This window comes from Saimiri boliviensis, chromosome 14, assembly GCF_048565385.1.
Source record: "Saimiri boliviensis isolate mSaiBol1 chromosome 14, mSaiBol1.pri, whole genome shotgun sequence".
Classification (NCBI taxonomy): domain Eukaryota; kingdom Metazoa; phylum Chordata; class Mammalia; order Primates; family Cebidae; genus Saimiri; species Saimiri boliviensis.
In genome coordinates, this window is record NC_133462.1 from 4088924 (window position 1) to 4115039 (window position 26116).

The 26116-nt window shown below is 47.9% G+C and overlaps 1 protein-coding gene across 1 annotated transcript; it reads right to left on the reverse strand.

Moving 5' to 3' along the window:
* Positions 1-2457: 2457 nt before the first annotated feature.
* Positions 2458-14593, reverse strand: LOC101036624 (killer cell immunoglobulin-like receptor 3DL3). The gene is given in 9 exon segments (XM_074385948.1): positions 2458-2968; positions 2970-3142; positions 3242-3294; positions 3749-3853; positions 9093-9386; positions 10875-11174; positions 12623-12907; positions 13668-13703; positions 14016-14593. Coding segments are annotated over 9 exon segments (1377 nt in total). The 5' UTR covers positions 14050-14593; the 3' UTR covers positions 2458-2871.
* Between the last annotated feature and the right edge of the window lie 11523 nt (positions 14594-26116).

The following is a 26116-nucleotide window of genomic DNA, read 5'->3' on the forward strand; positions in this document are numbered from 1 at the left end:
CCTTCCTTCCTGCTAAATGGGGCTTCCTTCCTGCTAAATGCGGCTTGCCAGCTTCAGGGCCCCAGTGTACCCGTCCCGCCCCCACCTGAACACTGTGGCCCTGGCTGGATGCCCTCTGAAAGCCCCATTCTCAGAAGCCCCTGAGAAGTCCTTTGAATTCACTGCCACCTCTGCCTTGGCCCCTGCTGCCCCAGGTCCAGGGAGAGTATGGAGAAACCTGGCACATTTGCGTGTCCCCAGAGCAAAACTGAGCGCCACTTCTTCAGGAGGGAAGTGTGAGCGGGCCCTGTGCCCAAAGCTGCCAGTCGCCAGTGCCCCAGCCGAGGGGCCCTGCCCTCCCCAGTCACAGTCCCACAGCACAGGCCTCTCTCCTTTACACTTGGAGAAACTGAGGCCCAAATAGGGGAGGGGCCTATCCACGTCACCATCTCCAGAGGAGCCTTAATCCAATGACAGAACCCAGCCCTGCCTCACCTGGACCCTGCCCCCCTCCCCGCCCACCTCCCACTCAGAGCCCCTCACTCACCACTCCGGGGATCAGACTCTGTGGGAGGGACAAGCTGGTCCTGAGGGCCTGCTGGGTTGGGATGGGGAGCTGAGGGCTGGAGCTGTCCTACACCTCACTTCAGCCACGGTGACGTATGCAGCCAGGTGACGTACGCGGGCTCTTTCCACCTCGCATGAGGCCCACTGGGTGTTCGGTCAAGAGAGGAACATGGCTTCCTGGAAATTGTTCTGACCAGAATCGTCACCTCGCCTCCTTCACCATGACCAACTCAAAACACGTCTCGGATCCAATCTTCTACATGTGTAGTATGCAAAATACCTAAGAGCTATTATTAGCATTATTAGAGTAATTGTGACAAAAAAAACTAGTATTTTTCTTGCTCGTATTTCTTGTACTAAGCCAGAAGCAGGTAAAATGATTTAAATTCTCAGTGAAGGACTTTCCAGTTATTTACAGTCTTAGAAGTGTACTTTATTAGCAAAAACACAACTTGTAAATTCTAGATTTTGTAGTTTTATCTAGAAGTTGTCTCATAACCCAAAACCAGAGTCCAAACTAATGATTCTCTCTCTCTCTTTTCCTCATTTTAAAATTTGCAGAAATATCCAGTAATATAATCCTATAGAAAATCAACTTTTGCCCAGCACTTTGTGAGGCCAATGAGGTGGGTGGATCACCTGAGATCTGGAGTTCGAGACCAGCCTGGCCAATATGGTGAAACCTTGTTTATACGCAAAAAAAAAAAAAAAAAAAAAAAAAATTAGCCAGGCATGGTGGTGGGTGCCTGTAATCCCTCTAGTTGGGAGGCCGAGGCCCAAGAATCGCTTGGACCTAGGAGGCATAGGTGGCAGTGAGCCAAGATCGCATCACTGCACTCCAGCCTGGGTCAGAGATGGAGAGTCTGTATCAAAAAAAAAAAAAAAAAAAAAAATTGGAAAACAGCCTCTAATAAGAAATTAGAGGACTCAGGCTACCAAATTTTAAGGGGTTGTATAAAGTCACATAAACTGCAGCATCCTAATGAGAGTGGACACAGCCAGTGAGCAGAAAACAGTGTCTAAAACACATCCGTGCACACATAGGCCCTTTAGAGTTGACAAAGGCTGCCATGTGCTTTAAGGTGGAATAGAATGTCTTCTCAATAAATAACACTGGACCAAAGAGTGACTTGTCTGAAACATAAATGTAAATGTATTCTGGCCTTGTGAAAACACTGCTTCTTTTTTATCTTCTTATTGTAAATATTTTACGATTTATTTATAAAATTGACAAATAAAAATTACATACAGTTGTCCTTTACTCTTCTGGGTGACTGGTCCCAGGATCCTCACTCAGATGCCAAAATCTGCAGATGCTCCAGCCTCTTACATGAAATGGCTTAGTGAGTGCATATCACCCTGCACATCCTCCTGTATACGTCGGATCCTCTCTAGATGACTTATAATTCCTGATACAGGCTACGCACAGCTTCACTCGGGTCCATTCAATATAGTCTTGCCTTTTGGAACTTTGTGGATTTTTTTCCTCTGAATATTTTTGCTTTATACTTGGTTTGATACACAGCTGTAAACCCCACAGATACGGAGGACCGACTGTGTATTTATCCTGTGAAAGATGGTGTTTTGATAAGTGTCCTCGTGGAGATGAGACTAACAAGGCGATGACCCAGCAGATGCTTCATCTTGGAATTACTCTGTGAGCTTTCCAGGTCTGCAGAGAGTAAGAAGAGCACGTGTCCATCTGATTCACGGTTCTGGGATCTTCTATGTGCTGCATCTTTGGATGGAAATTGGAGTCCCAGGGACAAACCAGGCTCCACCTGTTTCCAGAAGCTCCCAGTCCAGGGATGAGAACCCAGTGGAGAACATATGTGGTTATATGGAAATAGTCATGATAACACCAAAAGCTTAGGCAAAAAAAGACTCACATTACCTAACTCATGAGGGCAGACGTGTTTATTTGAAGAGAACGACATTGAAATTATATATAAAAAGAGCTTAAAAATTTTACTGATGACAGAAGGCTGCAAAATCCCTCAAAGTCTGAGGGCAGGTGGAACAGCATGAGGGGAGGTGGAATAGCACGTGTCTAAGTGCTGTGTTAAGAGGGAGCCTCCTGTATGTCTGGAAGTCTGGACTTGTGAGTTTCTCACTGTGACTGCAGCCTCAGGTAGGACCAGGAAGTAACCCAGTTAGTTTGGAGAGGTGGGCAGGGGTCAAGTGAAATGGAGAATTTTGTGTTAAGCCGAGTGTGTTTTCTGTCCAGCAGGCAGCGAGGACCGCAGACATTTGTAAGCGAGAGAGAGCCACGTTCAGATTCATGGTGTGAGGAAGAGCGATCCCCTAAGACACAGACTCACGCCTTCAGGTCCCAGCTGCTGCTACACTGGAGCTGGCAAGCTGGGTTTGAGTCAGGGCCATTGTCTCCCTAGAGGACCCCTCAGGGCCTGTCTGTGGCTCACGGACAGGAGACAACTTTCAATCTGGGCTCCACATTTGGGAGTTCCATGTACACACTGGTTTCTGGTGGCGGTCTCTTGGGCCTCTGAGAAGGGCGAGTGATTTTTCTCTGTGTGAAAACGTCGTGATCCAGCTGTGCGTATGTCACCTCCTGAGGGTCTTTTTCTCCAGAGTCCTGGAGAGAGGGAAATGTTGAGTGAGGGAGGGGCTCACATTCTTCGGGACTATTAGGGAATAAGACCCCATCCCCGAGGCTGGGCCAAGGAGCACCTACCTCCCTGTTCACTCTTCTGTCTGCCTCAGGCTCTTGGTCCTTTACTGCAGCATCTGAAGGAGACGGAAGTCATCAAAACACCTGAGAGGGTCCTTCTGGGTCCTCATTTCATGTGCAGACACCAACACACAGGGGGAGGCCATGGGTGCCTGAGGGCCCTCCGCTGCCAACAGCCTGACTCACACATTCTACCTCTCTGAGTACAAGGACCCCTCCCATGAAGAGCTTGCAATTCCCATCCCATTGATTCTGTCTCTCACTTGCTGCCTGGCATGGAACCTTCTCCTGATGTCAGTGGCTGGAGGAGGGGTGAGGATACAGTTCAGAATCAGGCAATGATCTGTGAGCAGGGGCAGGGTGTCTGGTGCTCTCTCTAGAAAGCCCTGCTTCTGCGGTTCCTGACTTGGGCCAGGGACCATCCTGCCAGTGAGGAACACACACCTGTGTGCTCCATCCTGCTTCTGCAGATGGCCCTGAGGTCTCTGGCCTCTGCTTCATGAGACTTACTGTTTTTCGTGGACCACCAGCGATGAAGGAGAAACAAGAGCAGGATGATGAAGAGGATGATGACCACTGAGGACCCAATCAGAACGTGCAGGTGTCTGGGGTTACCTGGAGGAAGATGGGAATCCAAGAAGAGGCTGACCACAGCAGTTCCTCTACATGGACTGTCTCTCATCTCTTCATTGCCAGGTAACCACACACAACGTCTCTTTAGGACAAGCACCCATGTGGCGGGAGACTCGGCTTTCTCCTGCTTTCTCACTTACAGTTCTCATAGTAACCACAGAAAGAGCTGATGATACAACTGCTTTGGTTTAGATGTTTGATCCTCTTCAAACCTCACATTGAAATTTCACCCCCAGTGTGGGAGGCTGGGCTTAGTGGGAGGTGGTTGGTTCATGGGGTGGATCCATCATGAATAGATTAATGCTGTCCCCATGAGACGAGATTAGCAAGTTTTCCCTCTACTAGTTCCTGGAGAGTGGGTTGTGAAAGAGAACCCTGAAGCTCCATCGCCCCTCCACCTCCTGCTCCCTCTCTTGCCATGTGATCTCTGTGGTCTCTGCACACACACACTCCATTTCTCTTCTGCCAGAGTGGGAGCAGCCTGAGGCATCACAAAAAATAGAGGCTGGTGCCATGCTTCTAGTGCAGCCTGTAGAACCGTGAGCCACACACATCTGTTTTCTTTAGAAGTTACCGAGGCTCACGTGTTCCTTGACAGCAACAAAAATGGACTAAGACAGCACCGTCCTGAGATCAGGAGGAACGTCTCAGAACAGCCTTGGCTCTTCTCCTGCTCTTCCTAGAGGAGGGTGTGATGCAGTGCTTTAGCCCAGTGCTTCCTGTGGCTCCAGGATGCAAAACCCAGGCGGGGCTGCTTTTCAGTTCCCCCAGGGACACTGCATATGGGGTGACTCTGTGTGTCCTGGGCAGCTTTTCTGAGCCTCGGGGGACTGGCTGGCCCTGAAAGGTAGGCTTCTGCCGTCACTTGCCGCTGATCTGTGAGTAATGAACCTGCTTTATGTAATGTATTCTGTCTGTGCTCTGTCTCCCTGGAGTGACTGTCAGTGATAGAAACTGGCATGGCGCCAGGTGCAGGCCAGGAGGTGTTCAGAGTCTTCTCCAGGAAGACTGGACGGGGACTGATACACAGTGAACGTGCGTTACAACTTCTACATCCACAACGCCCTTGACTCAAACAAATTACATTCTCCAAGAAAAGGAAAAAAAAAGTGAAATCGAAATCAAAAGAAGTGAAATAGAACTGTCTTACATGGAACAGCCAGGAAATAGTGCAGAAGCCTGTGGGCAACGTGTTACTTTGTGTGATCTCGTGAGACGTATAATAGGCTGCTGGTCTACCTGAGAGGCAGGGGGAGGAACAACCCCCTCCATCATCTATTGCTTCAAAATACAGCCTGTCCTTCTGTGAATTAGTAGGAAAGGGGACCAGGAGATAGTGCTGGCTTTGCTCTCTGAGTCCAAGAACTGAGCTCACTCAAAGAATATTAGTTTCCCCCCCCCCCCCCATCATCTATCTGTATCTCCACACGTGATTGGAAGTAGGGGTGAGGCGGGGATTTGGGTGAGGGGGCAACTTTTATGCCATGAATAGAGCACTTTCTCTATTTCAGGACCTGTGCTGGTGGGTCGAGGGCTTTCCCATTTTCCATATGATCTGATGCTTTCCAAATAGGGAAGAGGGTCTAGGCTGATTTTCTAATGTATAAGATTAGGGATCAAAACAGTAATTATAGAGAAGTAGAAAAATGATGATTGGAATTCAGGTGCCTTTGTCATTTGTGTGTGTTATACAATATTTACGTATTTTTTAATTTTGATTTTTGAAATGGAGCCTCCCTGTGTCACCCAAGCTGGAGTGCAGTGCTGCAACCTCGGCTCACTGCAACCTCCGCCTCCTGGGTTGAAGTCATCTTCAACCCAGGAGGCGGAGGGACTTCAACCCAGGAGGCGGAGATTGCAGTGAGTGATTGCATCGAGTGAGTGATGGAGTCAAAGTGTACGTGCGTGAGCTCGGTTCTCTTACTCCAACGCTCTTGCTCCGCTGAGTCAGCCAGGTTTGCATCATGACCCACAGGAGTTAATTCCTTGGCAAGTGGAACTTCTCTAAAACGCCCACCCTCATCAGATGTTCCCTTTCTTTCCCTCTCCAGCCCCCCAGGCATTTATCCTCCAGTTAGGAATGCAGGCAGAACAAACACTGCATTTTTTCCTGAGAAGGATGTCAGATTTGCAATCACTCTTCTAGCCTCAAGGAGGTCTCAGCTGCAGAAAATTGGAGAGTAAGAGACTTCACTGAGCCCTGCGCTGGCCCCAGATCCCTTGCACTGTTGGAGTGTCTGGGGTTCAGAGATGGTAGAAGACAGGCCCTCAGTCACCGAGCTGAGAGGTGCTGAGCCAACACTTGAATCCAAGGCTTCCGCCTCCCCAGGTTTCCTAAAGCAGAGACAGGAGGGTCCTTTACTCAACAGTTTTGGAGCTTGGTTCAGTGGGTGAAGGCCAACCGCTTGTAGGATTTCCTAGAACACGGGACAGGAGAGAGGTGTGGCAATGAGGATGCCTGTCTTGTACTCAGTGGAAATCTGTGAGGTCGGTTCATGGCCCACACTCTGTTATCTGATGTTGGGCCCTGGCCTGGGAGTCCTGGGGTCCTCTGCTCCATAACTATTGTATGTGATGCCCACTGTCTTGAGACTTCAAGGTATAAGGAGAAAACAGGGGCATCACACTACCTGACTTAAAAATATGTTACAGAGCCGTAGTAAGCAAAACAGCATGACACTGGCATAAAGAAAGGCACATAGAACAGTGGAGGAGAATGAAGAACGCAGACATAACCCATGCATTCACAGCCAATGGCTTTTTTTTTTTTTTTTTTTTTTTTGAGATGGAATCTTGCTCTGTCACCCAGGCTGTAGTGCAGAGGTGCAGTCTCAGGTCACTGCAACCTCCGTCTCCTGGTTTCAAGCAATTCTCTTGCCTCAGACACCCAACTAGTGGTATTATAGGCACCAACCACTATGGTGAGCTAAGTTTTGTACTTGTAGTGGAGAAGGGGTTTCATCATGTTGGCCAGGCTGGTGTCGAACTCCAGGTCACAGGTGATCCACCTACCTTGGTCTCCCAAAGTGCTGGGATTGCAGGTGTGAGCCACCATGCACAGCCCGTTCAGTGGACTTTGACAAGGGTGCCATTGTGAGTTTGAGACCAGCCAGACCAACATGGAGAAACCCTGTCTTTACTAAAAATACAAAATCATCCGGGCATGGTGGCACATGCCTATAATCCCAGCTACTCAGGAGGGTGAGGCAGGAGAAGCCTTGAGCCTGGGAGAGGGAGGTTGTAGTGGGACGAGATGGCACCATTGCACTCCAGCCTGGGCAACAGAGACTCCGTCCCAAAACAAAACAAAATGAAACAACAACAACAAAAAAAAAACAAATGAAAAACTAGAAATATAAGGAGCTCAAACAACTCAATAAAACAAATAATTTAATTAAAAAAAGAGCAAAAGCCATGGACAGACATTTCTCCAGAAAAAACACATACAAATAGCCATCACGTCTATGACAAAGTGCTCAGCATCACGCATCGTCAGAGAAATTTAAATCACAGTGAGTTTTCCTCTCACCTCACTAAAATGACTTTTTTGCAAGACAGGCAAAGCAAATGCTGGCAAGAAGGTAGAGAAAGGAGAACACTGGTACCCTGTCAGCAGGAATGGAAATTTGTTTTATGGAGAAAAGTGTGGAAGGTCTTTAAAAAAAAAAAAAGCTAAAAAGAGGCCAGGCGTGGTGGCTCAAGCCTGTAATCCCAGCACTTTGGGAAACCGAGGCGGGCACCTCACTTGAGGTCAGGAGTTTGCGAGCAGGCTAGCCAACCTGGCGAAACCCTGTCTGTACTAAAAAATACAAAGCTTAGCCAGGCGTGGTGGCGTGCACCTGTAATTTCCAAGGACTTGGAAAGAGACTAAGAAAACGTGCTAGTATTAGTTACAAAACTAAGGAAAGCTTTTAATTCATTCATGTTTCCACTATTTATGAGTTGCCATGGTTTAGCTAAGGTCAATGGCAAGGAGGGCCCTTGTATCAAAGAGGGAAAATTCCTGCTAGGGAGGCAGAGGTAGGAGAATCCTGTGACCCAGGAGACAGAGTTGCAGTGAGCCAAGATGGTGCCGCTGCATCTCACGACTGGGTTTACACTCAAAGGAAAGGCCATCAGTGAATCGCAGTGACATCTGCGCTCCCACGATTGGTGCAGCCCAATTCACAATAACCGAGGTGTGGAGTGAACCCACCTGCCCATCAGTGGATGGGTGGATAGAGAGAACGTAGCACATACAGACAGTGGAGAACCCTCCTCCATAAGAGCAATGACGTCCTGCCACTTCCAGCCACCAGGATGGAACAGGAGGGCATGACACAGATTGCCATTTCTCACCCACGTGCAGGAGCTAACAGGTGAGTCTCATGAAGGTAGAGAGAATGGTGGCTACAGGGGCCCAGGAAGCGAAGCGGAGAGGGTAACAACAATAAAAAAGAATATAAATGTATCCATGACCACTGGACTTTACACTTAGAAATGGTAAAAGTGAGGCCGCACGCAGGGGTTCACGCCTGTAATCTGAGCACTTTGGGCGGCCAAGGTGGCAGACCACAAGGTCAGGAGTTCAAGACCAGCCTGGCCAACATGGTGAAACCTCATCTCTACTAAAAATACAAAAAATAACTGGGCATGGTGGCGTCCACCTGTTGGGATCAACTGCTTGGGAGGCTGAGGAAGGAGAATTGCTTGAAACCAGGAAGCAGAGGTTGCAGTGAGCCAAGATCATGCCACTGTACTCCAGCCTGGGCAATGGAGCAAGATTCCGTCTCAAGAAAAGGTAAAGGCAGTAAATTATACAGGTATATTTAACCTCAAGAAATATTTTTCTAAATGGAAAGAAAAGGGCATGGGGGTTGCTGGTGATGACGTCTCTCTGTGGGTGAGAGGCCAGGATGGGCTTCTGGGAAATGGGTGAGGTTGAGGGGCGGAGGGAACTTCTGATCTCCCCAAACTGAGCCCCGTCTCCCCTCCTCTGGGCCTGTCCTGACCGCTCTCTCCATCTGCCTGGGTGCCCGGAGCCCTGAACACGGGCCTCCATGCGGGCCGTGGAGCAGGGCTTGGAGGTGCCCTGTCTGCCATCGTGCCCCTGACCCCGCCCTCACACCCAGGGTTCGTCTTCTCTCTGCGTCTGTCCATGCTTCCCTCCATCATCAGCAGGAAGTTCCTCAGCTATGGCTCCAGGATCATCAGACATGGGACAGGTATGGGGTTTGCTCACCTGTGACAGAAACGGACAGTGGGTCACTTGGGTCTGACCAGTGGTAGGGAGTGCCACGGAAAGAGCCAAAGCATCTGTAGGTCCCTCCGTGGCTGGCAGGGCCCAGAGGGAAGTGGGCCTGGAATGTTCCACTGACGCTGGGCACTGCAGGGAGCCTGAGTTCAGGGGCCTCCCCATCCCGGGATAGATGGTACACGTCAAATGAGGTCCAAGAGCTGCAGGACAAGGTCACGTTCTCGCCTGTCCGGACCGTGGGGCCCAGCTGGGCTGAGAGAGAAGGTTTCCCGTGTTGACCTGGAAGGAGAAGAGGCAGTTTACTCAGGAGGCTCTTCCCTGTCACAGCTCCTTCACACCTGAGCTGAGAACTCACGCCCCTGCTCTGTGAGCTAACGCTCTCTGCCACCCTCCACCCCGTCTCTCTTCATGTCTGTTTTCTCCTTCTACCTTCCCTGACTCTCTAGGTCTCTCCCCTCACTTCCCCACCCCGAGGTAGGTTTTCTGTTTTTTTGTATTGTTTTATTCTCTCTGACTCTACTTGGATTGGTTGATCTTTTTCCTTTAATCCTGAGTCTCTCACTTTCTGTCTTGTTCATAACTTTCTGCCTGTTTCTATTATGTACCTGTCTATTTCTGTATTTGGTGTCTACAAATTATCTATCATCTTTATCTATGTATTGTCTATCTATCTCTTGATCACATGTCTATCTATGTGTCAATCATCTATTATCTATATCTATGCATCATCTCTCTATTATCTGACTGTCTGCCTATCTCTATCTATCATCATCATCATCTCTATGTATCATCTGTCAATCAATCATCTATGTATTTATAACCTATCTGTGATCTGTCATCTCCCTCTTTATCATCTATGTATCGCTATCTCTCCACCTATGATCTGTCTCTTTCCACCTCCTTGTCTCTCTCTGCCTCTTGGTCTCTCTAGTTCTCTCTGGAATCTCTGCAGTCCGTCCCACATCTCCATCTTTCTCTCTCCTTGTGCCCCTCCCGCAGGGCCCTGATTTTAGGGCATTTCTCTGCTCCCTTCCATCATTCCCTCCACTTCTCTGCCCTCTTTTCTCTCTCTTTATGTGTCTGTGAGTCTCTCAATCCTCTTCCCCAGCTCATTCTCTGTGTGTTTACGTCTTTGCATTTTGATAGCACTGATTTCTCTCTGTGTCTCTCAGTAATCTTATACTATGTGGGGTTATTCGGAATATGAGCCTCAGAATCCAGTCTGGGGACCCCAAGTACACACAGCACGCTGGGGTTAGAGTTCCGGGACCGTGGTATCCTGGGACGATTACACCTCCATTGCACAGAAGGCAGACGTGTCAGAATAAACATGGCATCTGTAAGTGCCGCAAGGCCTGAGGCCACAGAGCCCGACTCAGGTCAGAAATCTGGGTGTCTTTGGGTTCTCCTGGTAGAGAACACTTCACGGAGGAAATACAGAAATAAAACTTCTACCCTGTGCCAGGTGTCTGAACAAGCCAGCATGGAAGGACACCTCTCTCTGGGACATGTCTGTCTGTGTGTCCCCTTTACCTCTTTCTGTTTTCTCACTCCCTGTATGGCCCCCGTGTCTGTCCTCTGTTATGATGTGTGGTCTCTACTTGGGTCTCCTGTTTCTCTGTCTCAGCTGGTACAGACCTCACCAAGTCAGTCTCTCTCCGTAAGAACCCCACGCTCATCTTTTTCATGCGCACCTGGGGCTTCCAACTCCTGGATCATTCCCTCTGTGTCCCAGTGACAATGAGAAGAATGTCTGGACACTCTCACCTGTCATCACGATGTCCACGGGGTCACTGGGAGCCGACCACTCATAGAGGGATTGAGTGACAGAACCGTAGCATCTGTAGGTCCCTTGAAGGTCAGGCTTCATGGGGTCTATGGAGAAGTTGGCCTGGGAGCCCCCATCACGGGGCTCTCCAACGAGGTGCAAGAGATCCTCAGTGATCCCCTTTCTGTGCAGAAGGAAGTGCTCAAACACGACATCTGACCAACATTGCAGGATGACCGTCTCTCCTGATTTCACCAGGGGACCTGGGAGGGCCTGGAGGGAAGGTTTTCTGTGGAATCCTAAGAAAAGAAATTGTGAGTTTAGCTGGGCGCTGTGGCTCACGCCTGTAATCCCAGCTGTTAGGGAGGCAGAAGTGGGAGGATAGCTTGAGCCAAGGAGTTCGAGACCTGCCTGGGCTATATAGCGAGATCCCGTTCTCCACAAAAAGGAAAAAAATAAAAGACAAAAAAAAAAAAAAAGAGAAAAAAAAACAGATTGTGAGTTTAGAAGGCGTCTCCCTTTCTCATCCCATCCATGGGACCTGGAAGGAGTGAGGTGTCCCCTCCCCGGTGTCTGACTCTCTCTCCCTCTCAGCGGCTCCGCCCTCTTTTCTGTGCCCGTCACCCTGGTGCAGGTCCCTCCATCTGTCTCCCTCCCTCTTCTCTGGCTCTGTCTCTAGCAGCCCCCGACTCCTTCCCACTGGGCTCAGCCTCGTCCCTTGGGCTGTGGTTTCTGTTTCCCACTAATCTCTCTCTTCCTGTCCACGTGAGGGCGGAAGAGGAACCACGACAGGCCGCACGTCCAGGCTCTGAACAGCCTGGTTCAATCTGTTGTGGACAAAGTGGCATCCCTGGCAGGAGGTATGAACTGATGAGTAAGGCGGGCACCAGTGTCCACATACCCTGTTCCTGGTGGGGACTGGGAGCCTCTCCTGCCATGTCTGTGCTCCTCCATGGTCCCAGCTTCCACAGGGCGGCCCCTGGTGCTGGTTCCAAGAGCATCGACCCCTCCCTATGTGAATCGAGCCTGGTGGTGGCCTCAGCATCCCAGCCTTGCTGACCTCGGGGTAGCCACCCTTCTCCTGGTGTGGGTTCTTAACTTGTCCTTACTCTGGGTTCCTGTGTTGTCTCCTGTTGCTGCTGCAGAAAATTATCACAATATGGCAGCAGGAGAGAACACACTGACTCCTTCCACTTCTGGAGACAGAAATCAGACCCAGTCCTCCTGGGCTAAAATCAGGGCATCTCCAGGGCTGTGTTCCCTCTGGAGACTCGGGATAGAATCAATTTCCTTGTCTTCTCCAGCCCCTATAGGCACCTGAAGTCATGGCTCCTGGCCTTCCTCCACCTTCAGAGCCCGCAGTGGCTGCTGGAGTCTCCCTCCCACTGCGCTGCTCTAATCCCCACTCCCCTCTTCCTCCTCCTCTCGTGTGGGCCCTTGTCATGACACTGAGCCCAGCTGGACAGTCCAGGCAGCCTCCCCATCTTAAGGTGAACTCATCCACAACCTGAGCTCCATCTTCCCCTTCAGTCCCCTGCCCTGTAACAGAAATAGTCACAGGCTCCAGAGATGAGAATGTGGCCATCACTGGGGACAGTTATTCCTCCCACCACAGCACCCACTTCCCTGTATTTAATCCCCTTTACCCCAAATACAGTCAGGGCCTGGGTGATCGGACCCTGTTGGACACTCCACTCTGGGATTCAGGAGGTGGGACAGTGAGAAGCCCAGACAGGAGCCCTCTGACCTGCGACCATGATCACCAGGGGGTTGCTGAGTGCCGTCCATGAAGTAGGGGAGTGTCGGTGAGAACACCGACATCTGTAGGTCCCTGCGTGTGCTGCAGTCACGGGGCCCATGAGGAAGTTCTCTCGGGACACAATGCGCTGGAGGATGGGAACATGGAGTCTGTCTTCTTTGTACAGGGTAAAGTTGTTAAATCCACCACCATATTGACACTGAAGACTCACGTGTCCTTGTCGAGGCACCACAGCGCTGGGCCAGGCAGACAGGGAGGGCGTGTCCCAACCACCTGGGGGAGAAGGAGGTGTCGCCTTAGAGAGGAAGATGTGGAGCCGCCCCTCCCTCCCCGTGCTCAGGAGATTCTCTCCCTTTCCACGTTCCTAAGGCTCCTGCCACACCTGGGTGCTCAGAGATACAGGAAGGACCCATCCTGCACAGACATGGCGTCTCCCTACAACAAACGCATTAGCAGAGAAATCTGAGCAAGTGCTGAATGAGGGACTCTTAGTAGATTTTAACACAGCAAAACTGCTTTCATAAAACAACACGAAGTAGACATGGGCTGCAGGGCACGTCCTTTGCGAATGGAGTATCGGCCACTGCGTGAACCACAATAAACAACGGAGCCCCCATCAGAGGACTTAGAACACGAAGCTCATGGCTGGGGTTCCCCCACCTCTTCTGGTAGAATGCCAGCAGCCACACGGCAGCCCCTCCCGTCATGGAGATGCTGGAGGGTGTGAGTTACACCTTTGTCCTCAGAGGGTCGGCCTTCCCTAGCACTGCTTCCCTCCCTTCCTCTGCCGGTGACACGACTTCCTCCCCGCACAGCCCAGCTTGGAGCACCCCAGTCTCACCCCAGTCCCCGCAGAGCTTGACTCAGCCAAGGGAAGGCAAGGCTGGGAAGGGCTGGGTCAGAACTGTGCGCCGAGCACCCCAGGGCCCCCTCTTCCTAGTTTATGAGAGACTCCCCCACAGGATGTTTCTTCTGTTTCAGGAAACTCCCTTATGTGGGGAGATGACACCCTAACATTTGGGGAAGGACTCACCCTTTTGTGTCCAGGCCCCCTGGACCAAGAAGAACTCTGGAAAGAAAGAGCATGATGGACGATCCATCTGCACACACACCAGGCCTGCCCTGCTGCCCCGAATGGGCTGTGTGCCTTGGCAGCCAGGAGCTTTTTAGGTTGAAGGTAAACTCAGCCTCGTTGCCCATCTGACCCCAGACAACAGGGCTCTGGGCTGTGCAGAGGCCCAGCCTCCAGGCCCAGGGGATATCTCTACCCCAGGCTCATATCTCCACCCCAGGCCAATATCTCCACCCCAGGCCCATATCCCCACCCCAGGCCCAGATCCCCACTCCATCGCTCCCTCCCTGGATTCCCTCCAGGACTCACCGACACACGCCATGCTGACCACCGTGAGCACCATGGTGCTGCCTGTGCAGACCGGCGGCTGCGCCCCAGCCCCTTCAGCAGCGCACAGGATGTTGCTTGGTGCCCCGCCCGTGCACTTTACATGCTGACCACATCATGGGATGGTGACGTACGCAGGCTCTTTCCGCCTCGCATGAGGCCCACTGGGCGTTCGGTCAAGAGAGGAACATGGCTTCCTGGAAACTGTTCTGACCAGAATCGTAACCTCGTCTCCTTCACCATGACCAACTCAAAACACGTCTCCCATCCAATCTCTCACACACGACGTGACTGAATCTGTGCTGATATTGAAGACTTTTGATGCATTTTTGTTTTTTTCTGAGATTCAAACTCTTCTGCATGTGTAGTATGCAAAATATCTAATAGGTATTATCAGCATTATTACAGTAATTGTGACAAAAAATCACTAGTATTTTTCTTGCTCGTATTTCTTGTACTAAGCCAGAAGAAGTTAAAATGATTTAAATTCCAGGGAAGGATTTTCCAGTTACTTACAGTCTTAGAACTGTACTTTATTAGCAAAAACACAACACGTAAATTCTAGATTTTGTAGTTTTATCTAGAATTTGTCTCATAACCCAAATCCACAGTCCAAACTAATGGTTCTCTCTCTCTTTCCCTCATTTTAAATTTTACAGGAATATCCAGTAACATAATGGTATAGAAAATCAAGTTTCCTCCAGCACTTTGGGAGGCTGAGGTGGGCAGATCACCTGAGATCTGGAGTTTGAGACCAGCCTGGCCAATGGTGAAACCTTGTTTCTATTAAAAAAAAAAAATAAAGAAAGAAAGAAAAAAAGAAAATATTAGCCAGGCATGGTGGCTGGTGCCTGTAATCCCCACTAGTTGGGAGGCTGAGGCACAAGAATCGCTTGGACCAAAAAACAACAAAAAAAAATTCCTTGGACCTAGGAGGCCGAGGTGGCAGTGAGCCGAGATTGCACCACTGCACTCCAGCCTGGGTCAGAGATCACAGTCACAGGTCAGAGGGCTCCTGTCTGGGTTTCTCATTGTCCCACCTCCTGAATCCCAGAGCTTCTGGTGAGGTGTCCATCAGGTTCTGATTATTCAGGCCCTGACTATACATGGGGTAAAGGGGAATTGAATACAGAGAAATAAGTGCCGGGGGAAGAATAACTGTCCCCCAGTGAGTGATGGCCACATTCTCATCCCTGGAGCCTGTGACTATTTCTGTTACAGGGCAGGGGACTGAAGAGGGAAGATGGAGCTCAGGTTGTTGACGACTTGACCTTGAGGTGGGGAGGCTGCCTGGACTGTCCAGCTGGGCTCAGTGTCATGACAAGGGCCCACACGAGAGGAGGAGGAAGAGGGGAGTGGGGATTAGAGCAGCGCAGTGGGAGGGAGAATCCAGCAGCCACTGCGGGCTCTGAAGGTGGAGGAAGGCCAGGAGCCATGAATGCAGGTGGCCTCTAGGGGCTGGAGAAGACAAGGGAACTGATTCTCCCCTGAGTCTCCAGAGGGAACGCAGCCCTGCAGATGCCCTGATTATAGCCCAGGAGGACTGGGTCTGATTTCTGTCCCCAGAAGTGGAAGGGCTCAGTGTGTTCTCTCCTGACGCCATGTTTGGGATAATTTTCTACAGCAACAACAGGAAACAAATATAGAAACCCCAGGGCAAGGACAAGTTAAGAACCCACACCAGAAGAAGGGTTGCTACCCCGAGGTCAGCAAGGGTGGGATGCTGAGGCCACCACCAGGCTCGATCCACATAGGGAGGGGTCGATGCTCCTGGAACCAGCACCAGGGGCCACCCTATGGAAGCTGGGACCATGGAGGAGCACAGACATGGCAGGAGAGGCTCCCAGTCCCCACCAGGAACAGGGTGTGCAGACACTGGTGCCCGCCTTACTCATCAGTTCATACCTCCTGCCAGGGATTCCACTTTGTCCACAACAGATTGAACCAGGCTGTTCAGAGCCTGGACGTGCGGCCTGTCGTGGTTCCTCTTCCACCCTCACATGGACAGGAAGAGAGAGATTAGTGGGAAACAGAAACCACAGCCCAAGGGACGAGGCTGAGCCCAGTGGGAAGGAGTCAGGGGCTGCTAGAGACAGAGCCAGAGAAGAGGGAGGGAGACAGATGAAGGGACCTGCACCAGGGTGATGGGCACAGAAAAGAGCGCGGAGACGCAGAGAGGGAGAGAGAGTCAGACACCGGGGAGAGGAAGCCTCATTTATTCCAGGTCCCAAGGAAGGTGCCTTCTAAACTCACGACCTCTCTTCCTAGGATTCCACAGAAAACCTTCCCTCCAGGCCCTCCCAGGTCCCCTGGTGAAATCAGGAGAGACGGTCATCCTGCAATGTTTGTCAGACACCATGTTTGACCACTTCCTTCTGCCCCGAAAGGGGATCTCTGAGGACCCCTTGCTCCCCACTGAAGAGCCCCGTGATAGTGGCTCCCAGGCCAACTTCTCCATAGGTCCCATGATGCCTGCCCTTGTAGGGACCTACTGATGCTACGCTTCTGTCACTCACTCCCCCTGTGAGTGGTCATCTCCCCGTGACCCCCTGGACATCGTCATACAGGTGAGAGTGCCCACACATTCTTCTCATTGTCATTGGGACACAGAGTGAATGATCCACAACTTGGAAGCAGCACGTGGTCATGAGGAAGATGAGAGTGGGGTTCTTATACTGACTTGGTGAGGTCTGTACCAACAGAGACTGGCTACACATCGTAACATAGAGGACAGACACAGGGGCCATACAGGGAGTGAGAAAAAAGAGAAAAGGTCAAGGAGACACACAGAGAAGGACACACGTCACAGGGAGAGGGGTCCTTCCAGGCTGGCTCTGTTCAGAGACCTGGCACAGGTTAGAAGTTTTGTTTCTGTTTTATTTCCACAAAGTGTTCTCTACCAGGAGAACCCAAAGACACACATGAATCTGGCCTGAGTTGGGTCCTGCGACCTCGTGGCACCTACAGATACCGTGTTTATTCTGACACCTCTGCCTTCCGTGCAGTGGATCCCAGGATACCATGGCCCCAGAACACCAGCCCTGTGTGCTGTGTGTACTTGGGGTCCCCAGACTGGATTCTGAGGCTCATATTCCAAATAACCCCACATAATATAAGATTACTGAGAACAAATTCCCATAGAGAAACACAGAGAGAAATCACTGACATCAAAAAGTAAAGACATGAACACACACACACAATGAGCCAGGGAAAGGGGATTGAGAGACTCATAGACACATCAAGGGAGAGAAAAGAGGGCAGAGTAGTGGAGAGAATGATGGAAGGGAGCGGAGAAATGCCCTAAAATCAGGGCCCTGCGGGAGGGGCACAAGGAGAGAGAAAGATGGAGATGTGGGACGGATTGCAGAGATTCCAAAGAGAACTAGAGAGATGGAGAGGCAGAGAAAGACAAGGAGATGAAGAGACAGACGATAAATGGATGGATAGACAGAGATAGATCGATGATAAATAGGTAGATGACACATAGGTTATAGATATACAGATAGGTTACAGATATATACATGAGTGATTGACAGATAAATGATACATAGAGATGATGATGATGAATACAGACAGACGACACATAGCTATAGATAACAGATGACTGATAGAGAATTGAAAGATAGAGAGATAGATGTTACATTGCTTAGATGAGAGAAAATCTGTAGATACCAAATAGATAAGTAGATAGATTGATAAATAATAGAAATATGCAGAAAGTTATGAACAAGACAGAAAGTGAGAGACTGACAAGGAAGGAAAAAGGAAGATCAAGTCAACCACTCCAAGGAACATCAGAGAGAATAAAACAGTACAAAAAGGGAAAACCTACCTCGGGTGGCGAAGTGAGGGGAGAGACCTAGAGAGACAGGGAAGGTAGAAGGAGAAAACAGACATGAAGAGAGACGGGCTGGAGGGTGAGAGAGCATTAGCTCACAGAGCAGGGGCATGAGTTCTCAGCTCAGGTGTGAAAGAGCTGTGACAGGGAAGAGCCTCCTCAGTAAACTGCCTCTTCTCCTTCCAGGTCGATACAGGAAACCTTCTCTCTCAGCCCAGCCGGGCCCCACGGTTCGGCCAGGAGAAAACGTGACCTTGTCCTGCAGCTTCTGGAACTGGTTTGACCTGTACCATCTATCCAGGGAGGGGGAGGCCCCTGAACATAGGCTCCTTGCAGTGCTGAATGTCAGTGGAACATTGCAGGCCCACTTCCCTCTGGACCCTGCCACTCACGGAGGGACCTACAGATGCTTCGGCTCTTTCCCTGACACTTCCTAAGAGTGGTCAGCCCCAAGTGACCCACTGCCCATTTCTGTCACAGGTGAGGAAGCTATCTCTTCCCCAAATAGTGGGACTCAGATGGACTACAATGACCACATCCGGGGAGACTCAGATGGTCATGGGGGTGTCAGCCAGAGATGCTGATAGAAGAGACCTAGAGAAAACATACAGAAAGAGACACAGACAGACGAGGCAGAGAGACCACAACAGGGTTTTGGGTGGTAACTGCAACTCTACATGAAGCTTGCAGATAGAGCCCAGGCCACAGAAGCCACTTCCCATTCATTGCACAGAGGCCCACAGGGGACACATTTAAGCAGCATCAGTACTGACTTGGGAACATGAAAGGCCAGGCTCAGGTTGGAAAGACTAGAGGTGGTACTGGCTGCCCGCCATGACCCATTTCCAGAAGTCCCCGACCTCTCATCACAGAGCGATTTCAAGTCACCATTGTCTGTCATTCCATACTCTATGTTCATGTGGACACATTACTCACCTCCCAGCGAGTGAGAAGATGTGGTATTTGTCTTTCTGAGTTGTTTTATGTAAAACAACGGCCCCCAGTTTCATCCATGTTGCTGCAAAAGACATGATTTCATTTTTTTTTTTTGGTGGCTAAATAGTATTTCATTGTGTATACATGCCACATTTTCTTAATCCGGTGACTCATTAACAGACTCTTAGATTGATTTCATACCTTTGCTACTGTGAACAGTGCTGCCGTAAACATACAGGTACACACTCTTCTTTCCCCAACTTTGTCCAGTGACAACCCAGCCAATCTCATTATGCTCATTTTCAAAACCATTCAAAGATATTAATGTATGGGCAAAGGGATATGCGTAGACATTTTTTTTGGTCATAATTGTTTCTTCTCCTTTGGGTAGATACCCAGTAGGGGGACCACTAGATCAAGTGGTGTTTCTATTTTTGTTTCTCTGACAAATCTCCATCCTGTCTTCCGCAGAAGCTATACTCATTTACATACTGACCAACAGCATGTAAGAGTTTCCTCTTCTCCACATTCTTGCCAACATCTGTCATATGCTTTATAATTTTAACAATAGCCATTCTGGTTACTGTAAGATAATATCTCACCGTGGTTTCCATTTGCATTTCTCTGGTGACTAGTGATGCTGGACATATGTTCATATGCTTTTTGGCCATGTGTATTCCTTCTTTTGAAAAATGCTACACATATCCCATTGCCTGTACATAATACCTTTAAATGGTTTTGTAAACAAATGAGCATAATGAGACTGGCTGGGTTGCCACTGGACAAAGTTGGGGAAGGAAGAGCGTGGGTTCAACGATCTGAATTTTCACTTCAAGTGCAAACATAAATGACCTAAAGTTTCTATGTCCATCCTAAAAGATACTCATTGTTTGTAGCCACAGGGCTGAGGATTTTGAAAAATCAAACCCAGAAACTCATCCTTCAAGGGCTGAATTAGAATGCAAATGGAATTCCCAGCCTGAAAGGGTGTCTACTTTGAGGGCACTGATTGGGAAGGTATGGAATCTTGAGATTTGGCATAGGGATGTGTGAAAGACCCTGAAGAGGGTAAAGACAGTGAGCTCCTTAATTCTCTTTGACAATGGAAGCATTCCCTCCAGCTGCCTCTGAGAAGATTAACCCTGCACTGTCAGAGGAAACAATAATGCACCCCCCAGGCAGTTGCCATGCAAGACAGTGCTAATCTTCCTCAGGATCCACCCCCGCTACCCATCTTTGCTTCTAAGCCATAGGCTGAGTGTGTGATCCCTGAGGAAATGTGCTACACTGCAAAGTGACTACTAAGTTTTTCTGATTTATAAACATACAAATCTAGAGAACATGTGTACAAATGGACATAAGGGTTTTGGATAATGGTGAAAGGAAGATAAAGATGAGCCAGCTCAATGTTATTGATATGGACCTACTAAGAAGAGACACTGCAATTAATGCTGCATCTCAGTGGGCCACACGTGGCTCTAACAGTCTGTCTGGTTTATTGGCTAAAACATGGAGCAAAAGTTGGCCCACAGTAAATGGAGCCACATTGCACTCATAATGTACACTCCTAGAGAAATAGATACTTAGACATATAGATAGGTATATACATAAATAAACATCTTGTTAGTTCCATTTCTCTGAAGAACCTTGCAAAAACAGATTTTAGTCTAAGGGATAATCATATTCAAATCTTATTCCACTCATAATATACACTCATTAAACAACCAAGGAAAGTCAGTATTCTATATGACCAAGGAAGTTCCAGGATGCTTCCATCTTGGCTTCCTCTTTGCCTGCCCTGGTGTAAAGTAGAAAAATAATTGTCTATCCAGACAGCAACATTCCATGGTCCAACTAGATGTCATCTACCTCTTCAGCTTCCCCACATCCTGTTCAGTTGTGGCTCCTACTCAAGGTCTCCAACACACCTGGCTCTGTACCTAGACACCCTATTTCCTCTATCGGGACCCAGTCCCAGGAGAGTGGCTCTTGTGGTCGCTGTCCATGGTGCTGACTGGGATGTTGCCATGCACTGTAGTTTCAGCACCATGGTCAGAGTCTAGGAGCCAACACTGCTTCCACTGTTTTATTTCTCCTCTTCCTCCTCCTCTTCCTCTTCCTCCTCCTCCTCCTCCTCCTCCTCCTCCTCCTCCTCCTCCTCCTTCTCCTCTTCCTCCTCGTCCTACTCTTTATTTTTTTATTTATTTATTTTACTTTAAGTTCTGGGGTACATGTGCAGAATGTGCAAGTTTGTCACATAGGTATACATGTGCCATGGTGGTTTGCTGCATCCACCAGCCCGTCATCTACATTAGGTATTTCTCCTAATGCTTATCCCTCCCCAATCCCCGCACCCCCTGCTATCCCTCCGCTTGCTCCCCACCCCTCAACAGTGATGTTCCCCTCCCTGTGTTCATGTGTTCAACGTGGTCTCATTGTTCAACACCCACTTATGAGTGAGAACGTGCGGTGTTTGGTTTTCTGTTCTTACGTCAGTTTGCTGAGAATGGTGGTTTCCACGTATGTTTACTGCGGCACTGTTCACAATAGCAAAGACTTGGAACCAACTCAAATGCCCATCAATGATAGACTGGATACAAAATGTGGCACATATACACCATGGTATACTGTGTAGCCACAAAAAAGGATGAGCTCATGTCTTTTGCAGGGACATGGATAACACTTCCACCGTTGTCTGGTGTGTTAGTTGATACATTTCTATAAGCTGAGGCCCCTCTTTGAGACTCCCAAATAGAGATTCCCTGAAGGAACCTAATAACTATTTAGTGAGTGTGTCAGAATAAATTGAAAAAAGACACATCCACTCTATGGATTCTGAATAGGAAAGGAGTTCAGAAGCTCACCCAGCCAGACGACCACGGGGCACTCACCCCGCAGGATGACACTAGCATGGCCCAGGGTGGCATTGGGAGGTGGTTCTTCCTCCTCCATCTCAGATCATCTCTTTCCAGACCAGGCTCAGGAAACCAGTTACAGGGTATTGACTGAAAAGCAACAGGCTTGGAGTTACATCACAGTACTTTCAAAACCTACAGCTGCCTCTTGCTTTCTCTTTTGATGTCTTCTTTGTAAGGATATTTGGTAACTTGACAATCAGAGATTGTCACCCTGAGAGATGCAGATATTTGTTTATTCGTAGTCACTTTGCCTCTCTGAGGCTCACTTTGCATTTCTCTAAAATTGCAGTAACAAAAGTGTCTTCTTTATAAGGATATAGGGTGGATTGACAATCAGAGATTGCTATATTCTTCTACTTCTCATAGGAAGCAAGCAGTTGAACTAATAAGGAAGACTCTGGATCCAGGAAGCCTGGATCATAGCTCTGCCCATTTTAACTATGTGACTTAGGGAAGGTTACCCACATTATTATTGTGTCATATATAAACCTAGAATAGTGCTGGTATCTGCCTTATATGGTGTTGGCGGGGAACTACATAGTTAATATATGTGATGTACACAGTGAAATGCTACCATGTTCTTAGCAGTCACTCAATAATGTAGGCTATTTATTGTGATTTTCATTATATGCCTAGAAATAACCTGATAAACTATGCTCAGTAATGACAGCTGCTTTATGAATAATTGTTAGGATTGCTGTGAAGGTCCTCAGACATCTGACACATTCTCTGGTTTATATTCTAATGTTCCAGACTCTCCATATGATGTTTTAGACTCTATCAGCCCTGAGGGATCCTGGTATTTTTTTATTCCTAGATTCATTTAGAAAACAACTCCTGGGTCTCTGGCGTGCCACATCCAATGCAGGAAATGGGTGGTGTGGAAATGAGTTACACTCTGTCACTGCCTTTAACAGACCCTAGATCTGAAAACAAACACAACTTAATAATAGAATGATGCTCCTGGAAGATTAGGTGGTGATGAAACACAAGGGAGGAAGCACTTTTTCCCCTAAGAATTGGGGGTAAGCTTTTTAGAAATGGAAAGTTCTCAGGTGATACCTGAAGAAGCAGCATCTGACCCAGCAAAGAGGGAAGAAGAAGGTGAAGGTAGAGAACAACCCCAATGAAAGTGAACTCAGTATACTCAGGAAGCACCAGATAGTTATGAATGGTTGGAGCTTCAGACGAGAGAGAAATAGGAGAAATGCAATTTCCTCTATCGTTAGAGTGATCTACCCCGTCTCTACCAAAAATACAAAAATTAGCTGGGCGTTGTGGTGCGCGCCTGTAGTCCCAGCTACTTGGGAGGCTGAGGCAGGAGAATCACTTGAACCTAGGAGGTGGAGGTTGCAGTTAGATGAGATTGTGCCACTGCAGTCCAGCCTGAAAAATAGAGCAAGACTCCGTCTCGGGGAGGGGTGGGGGGAAGAAGATTACTATTGTTCGTGGGAGCCCTACAGATCATAACTACAGTGGAGTTTAACACCTGCTAGTTTCACCAATGGACTGCAATACAGGTTTGCCTCTAGTAGATGCTGCTGTCTATCACCAGAAACGTTACTATAAAAGCAACTTTTACCTGGAGAAAAGCATGCGTTTCCCCCTGAATTTGCCATTAGATAATAACTTTAGGCTTAGGCCATTTTTACAACTTGAAATATGATTGGAAGAAATATGTTATTGGGTGGTTAAAATGACCTTAGCATTAATTTTGGCATTTGTTTACTATTAAATTTCTTTATGACTTTCACTGACCCTCTTATAACATACTTAAACTTTTTGACTTGTCCTAAATATTCTTCCTGTAAACAACCATCTGTTTCCTTTTAGGACAGTATTTACTGTACAAAATCCTTCTTTATATAAATTTTTTATAAACTTTTTATAGCTTAGAGTGTATTATACTATGAATCTTTAGTAAAAAGTTTTACTAAACTTAATGACAGTTTAGTTAAAAAAAGTTTTACTAAACTTAATGACAGTACACTTTTACGCTTGCTTTTTATTCATTACTATTACTTTTGCTATAAGCATAACCACCTTGACTAATTTTTTTCTGCAATTATTCATTTTGTTATAAGGATGATAATCAGGCAAAATATTACAGCAATTAGAATTTTAAAACCAGAATTCTACCTCGTGGATGCCACCGTGTATAGTTTTAATCCAAATAGTAGCATGACTACAACAGTTTTCATAAGAGTGGCATAGTAAATAATTTTCTTTAAAACAACCCACATGCCCATCGATGATAGAGTGGGCAGGGAAAATGTGGCACATGTACACCATGGAATACTATGCAGCCATAAAAAATGATGAGTTTGTGTCCTTTGTAGGGACATGGATGAAACTGGAAACCATCATTCTAAGCAAACTGACGCAAGAACAGAAAACCAAACACTGCATGTTCTCACTCATAGGTGGGTGTTGAACAATAAGAACACATGGACACAGGGAGGGGAGCATCACACACTGGGGTCTGTGGGTGGAGGGGGCTAGGGAAGAGACAGCAGGGGGCAGGGAGTTGGGGAGGGATAATATGGGGAGAAATGCTAGACACAGGTGATGGGGAGGAAGGCAGCAAACCACATTGCCATGTATGTACCTATGCAACAATCCTGCATGTTCTTCACATGTACCCCAAAACCTAAAACACAATTACACACACACACACACACACACACACACACACGTATATATAAAACTTTACTTGCCAAGACATTTTCCTTAGGGGAGTTATAAAGTTACAAATGCGATTCTATGAATAATTAAATTTCCCTGCAAACATGCATTAAAAAGAAGTTTTACTATGTGGCAGTGAACTTTGTGAGGAGAGGTTAGAAATAATGAAAACTGTTTGGTGAGGTAGGGGCGGGACTGAGTAAAAGGAGTGGCCCTTAGTTACTTATTTTTTATAATTTTTAGCTTTAGATTTTCTAGTTTTTACTTTGCTATTTAGGATTGTTTTTCGGGGGGAGGGGGCGGCAGCTGTTAAGAGTTGCTTTTTTTTTTAGCTTTCTGGGCTCTGACTTGAGCATGATGTATTCAGAAGCGGATTCCTCTAAGTTTTGCTGCGGAGGGGGAAAGAAGAACGGAGCAGGGCCCTTTTTAGCTTGGCTTAGGGAAGGCAACAGAGGTGAGAGTTTTTACTAATACCAAATTACCTGGGTTAGATAAAGGTGGTTTTATTTCCTGAGGATGGGCTTCTGCTAGTTTTGCTAATTTTTGCTGGAAGTGAGCTAGAGAGGTTACATGCTTAACCACGTTAGAGGTTTCCTGCCTGAAAACAATCCTTGAGCACATTGATAAGTTTTATCATTTCCCAAGTCAAAAGCGTGGTGAAGGATTTTAAGGACTTTCTTTCGGCTAGGGCCTGGCAAATAGAGTTTGCCATCCTGACTGTAGCCATCCTAAGGGCTGAAAAGTATGCCCTCGAGAAGTGGCTAATTCTTTTTAAGGGGAATACTGAGATTTAATTTCTCTTGTGAAGCCTTTTTGGATTAGAAGGAGCTTCAAGTGTGTTACTGTCTTGAAGCCAATTAGCTGCTTGATTGGCTAATTTATTTCTTTCAGCCATCTTATTTATTTTTTCATGTTTCTTACAATGTATCCCTGCTAATTTTTTGTGGAAGAAAAACTGAGGATAATAACCTGATTATTTATTTATTTATTTATTTATTTATTTATTTATTTATTTATTTATTTATTTATTTTGAGACGGAGTTTTGCTCATTGCCCAAGCTGGAGGTAATAGTGCGCTCTTAGCTCACTGTAACCTCTGCCTCCCAGGTACGATTCTCCTGCCTCCGCCTCCCCAGTAGCTGGGATTACAAGTTTGTGTCACCATATCCAGCTAATTTTTTTTTTTTTCGGTATTTTTAGTACTAACGGGGTTTCACCATGTTAGCCAGACTGGTCTTGAACTCCTGACCTCAGGTGAACCGCCCACCTTGGCCTCCGAGGCCAGGTGGAGTGCTGAGACTACAGGCGTGAGCCACTGTGCCCGCCCATTGGGTGATATTTTTATAGGAGATTTATTAACAGTAAGAAAAAAATTTTGTTTTAAATGGCAGCATGAGCATGGAGAACCAAGAAAGCATACTTGGAGTTAGTGGGAACGTTAGCTACCTTTTCCTTGCTTAATTTTTTGTTTTGTTTTTTGAGACGGAGTTTCGCTCTTGTTACCCAGGCTGGAGTGCAATGGCGCGATCTCGGCTCACCGCAACCTCCGCCTCCTGGTTCAGGCAATTCTCCTGCCTCAGCCTCCTGAGTAGCTGGGATTACAGGAATGCGCCACCATGGCCAGCTAATGTTTTGTATTTTTAGTAGAGACGGGGTTTCACCGTGTTGACCAGGATGGTCTCGATATCTTGACCTCGTGATCCACC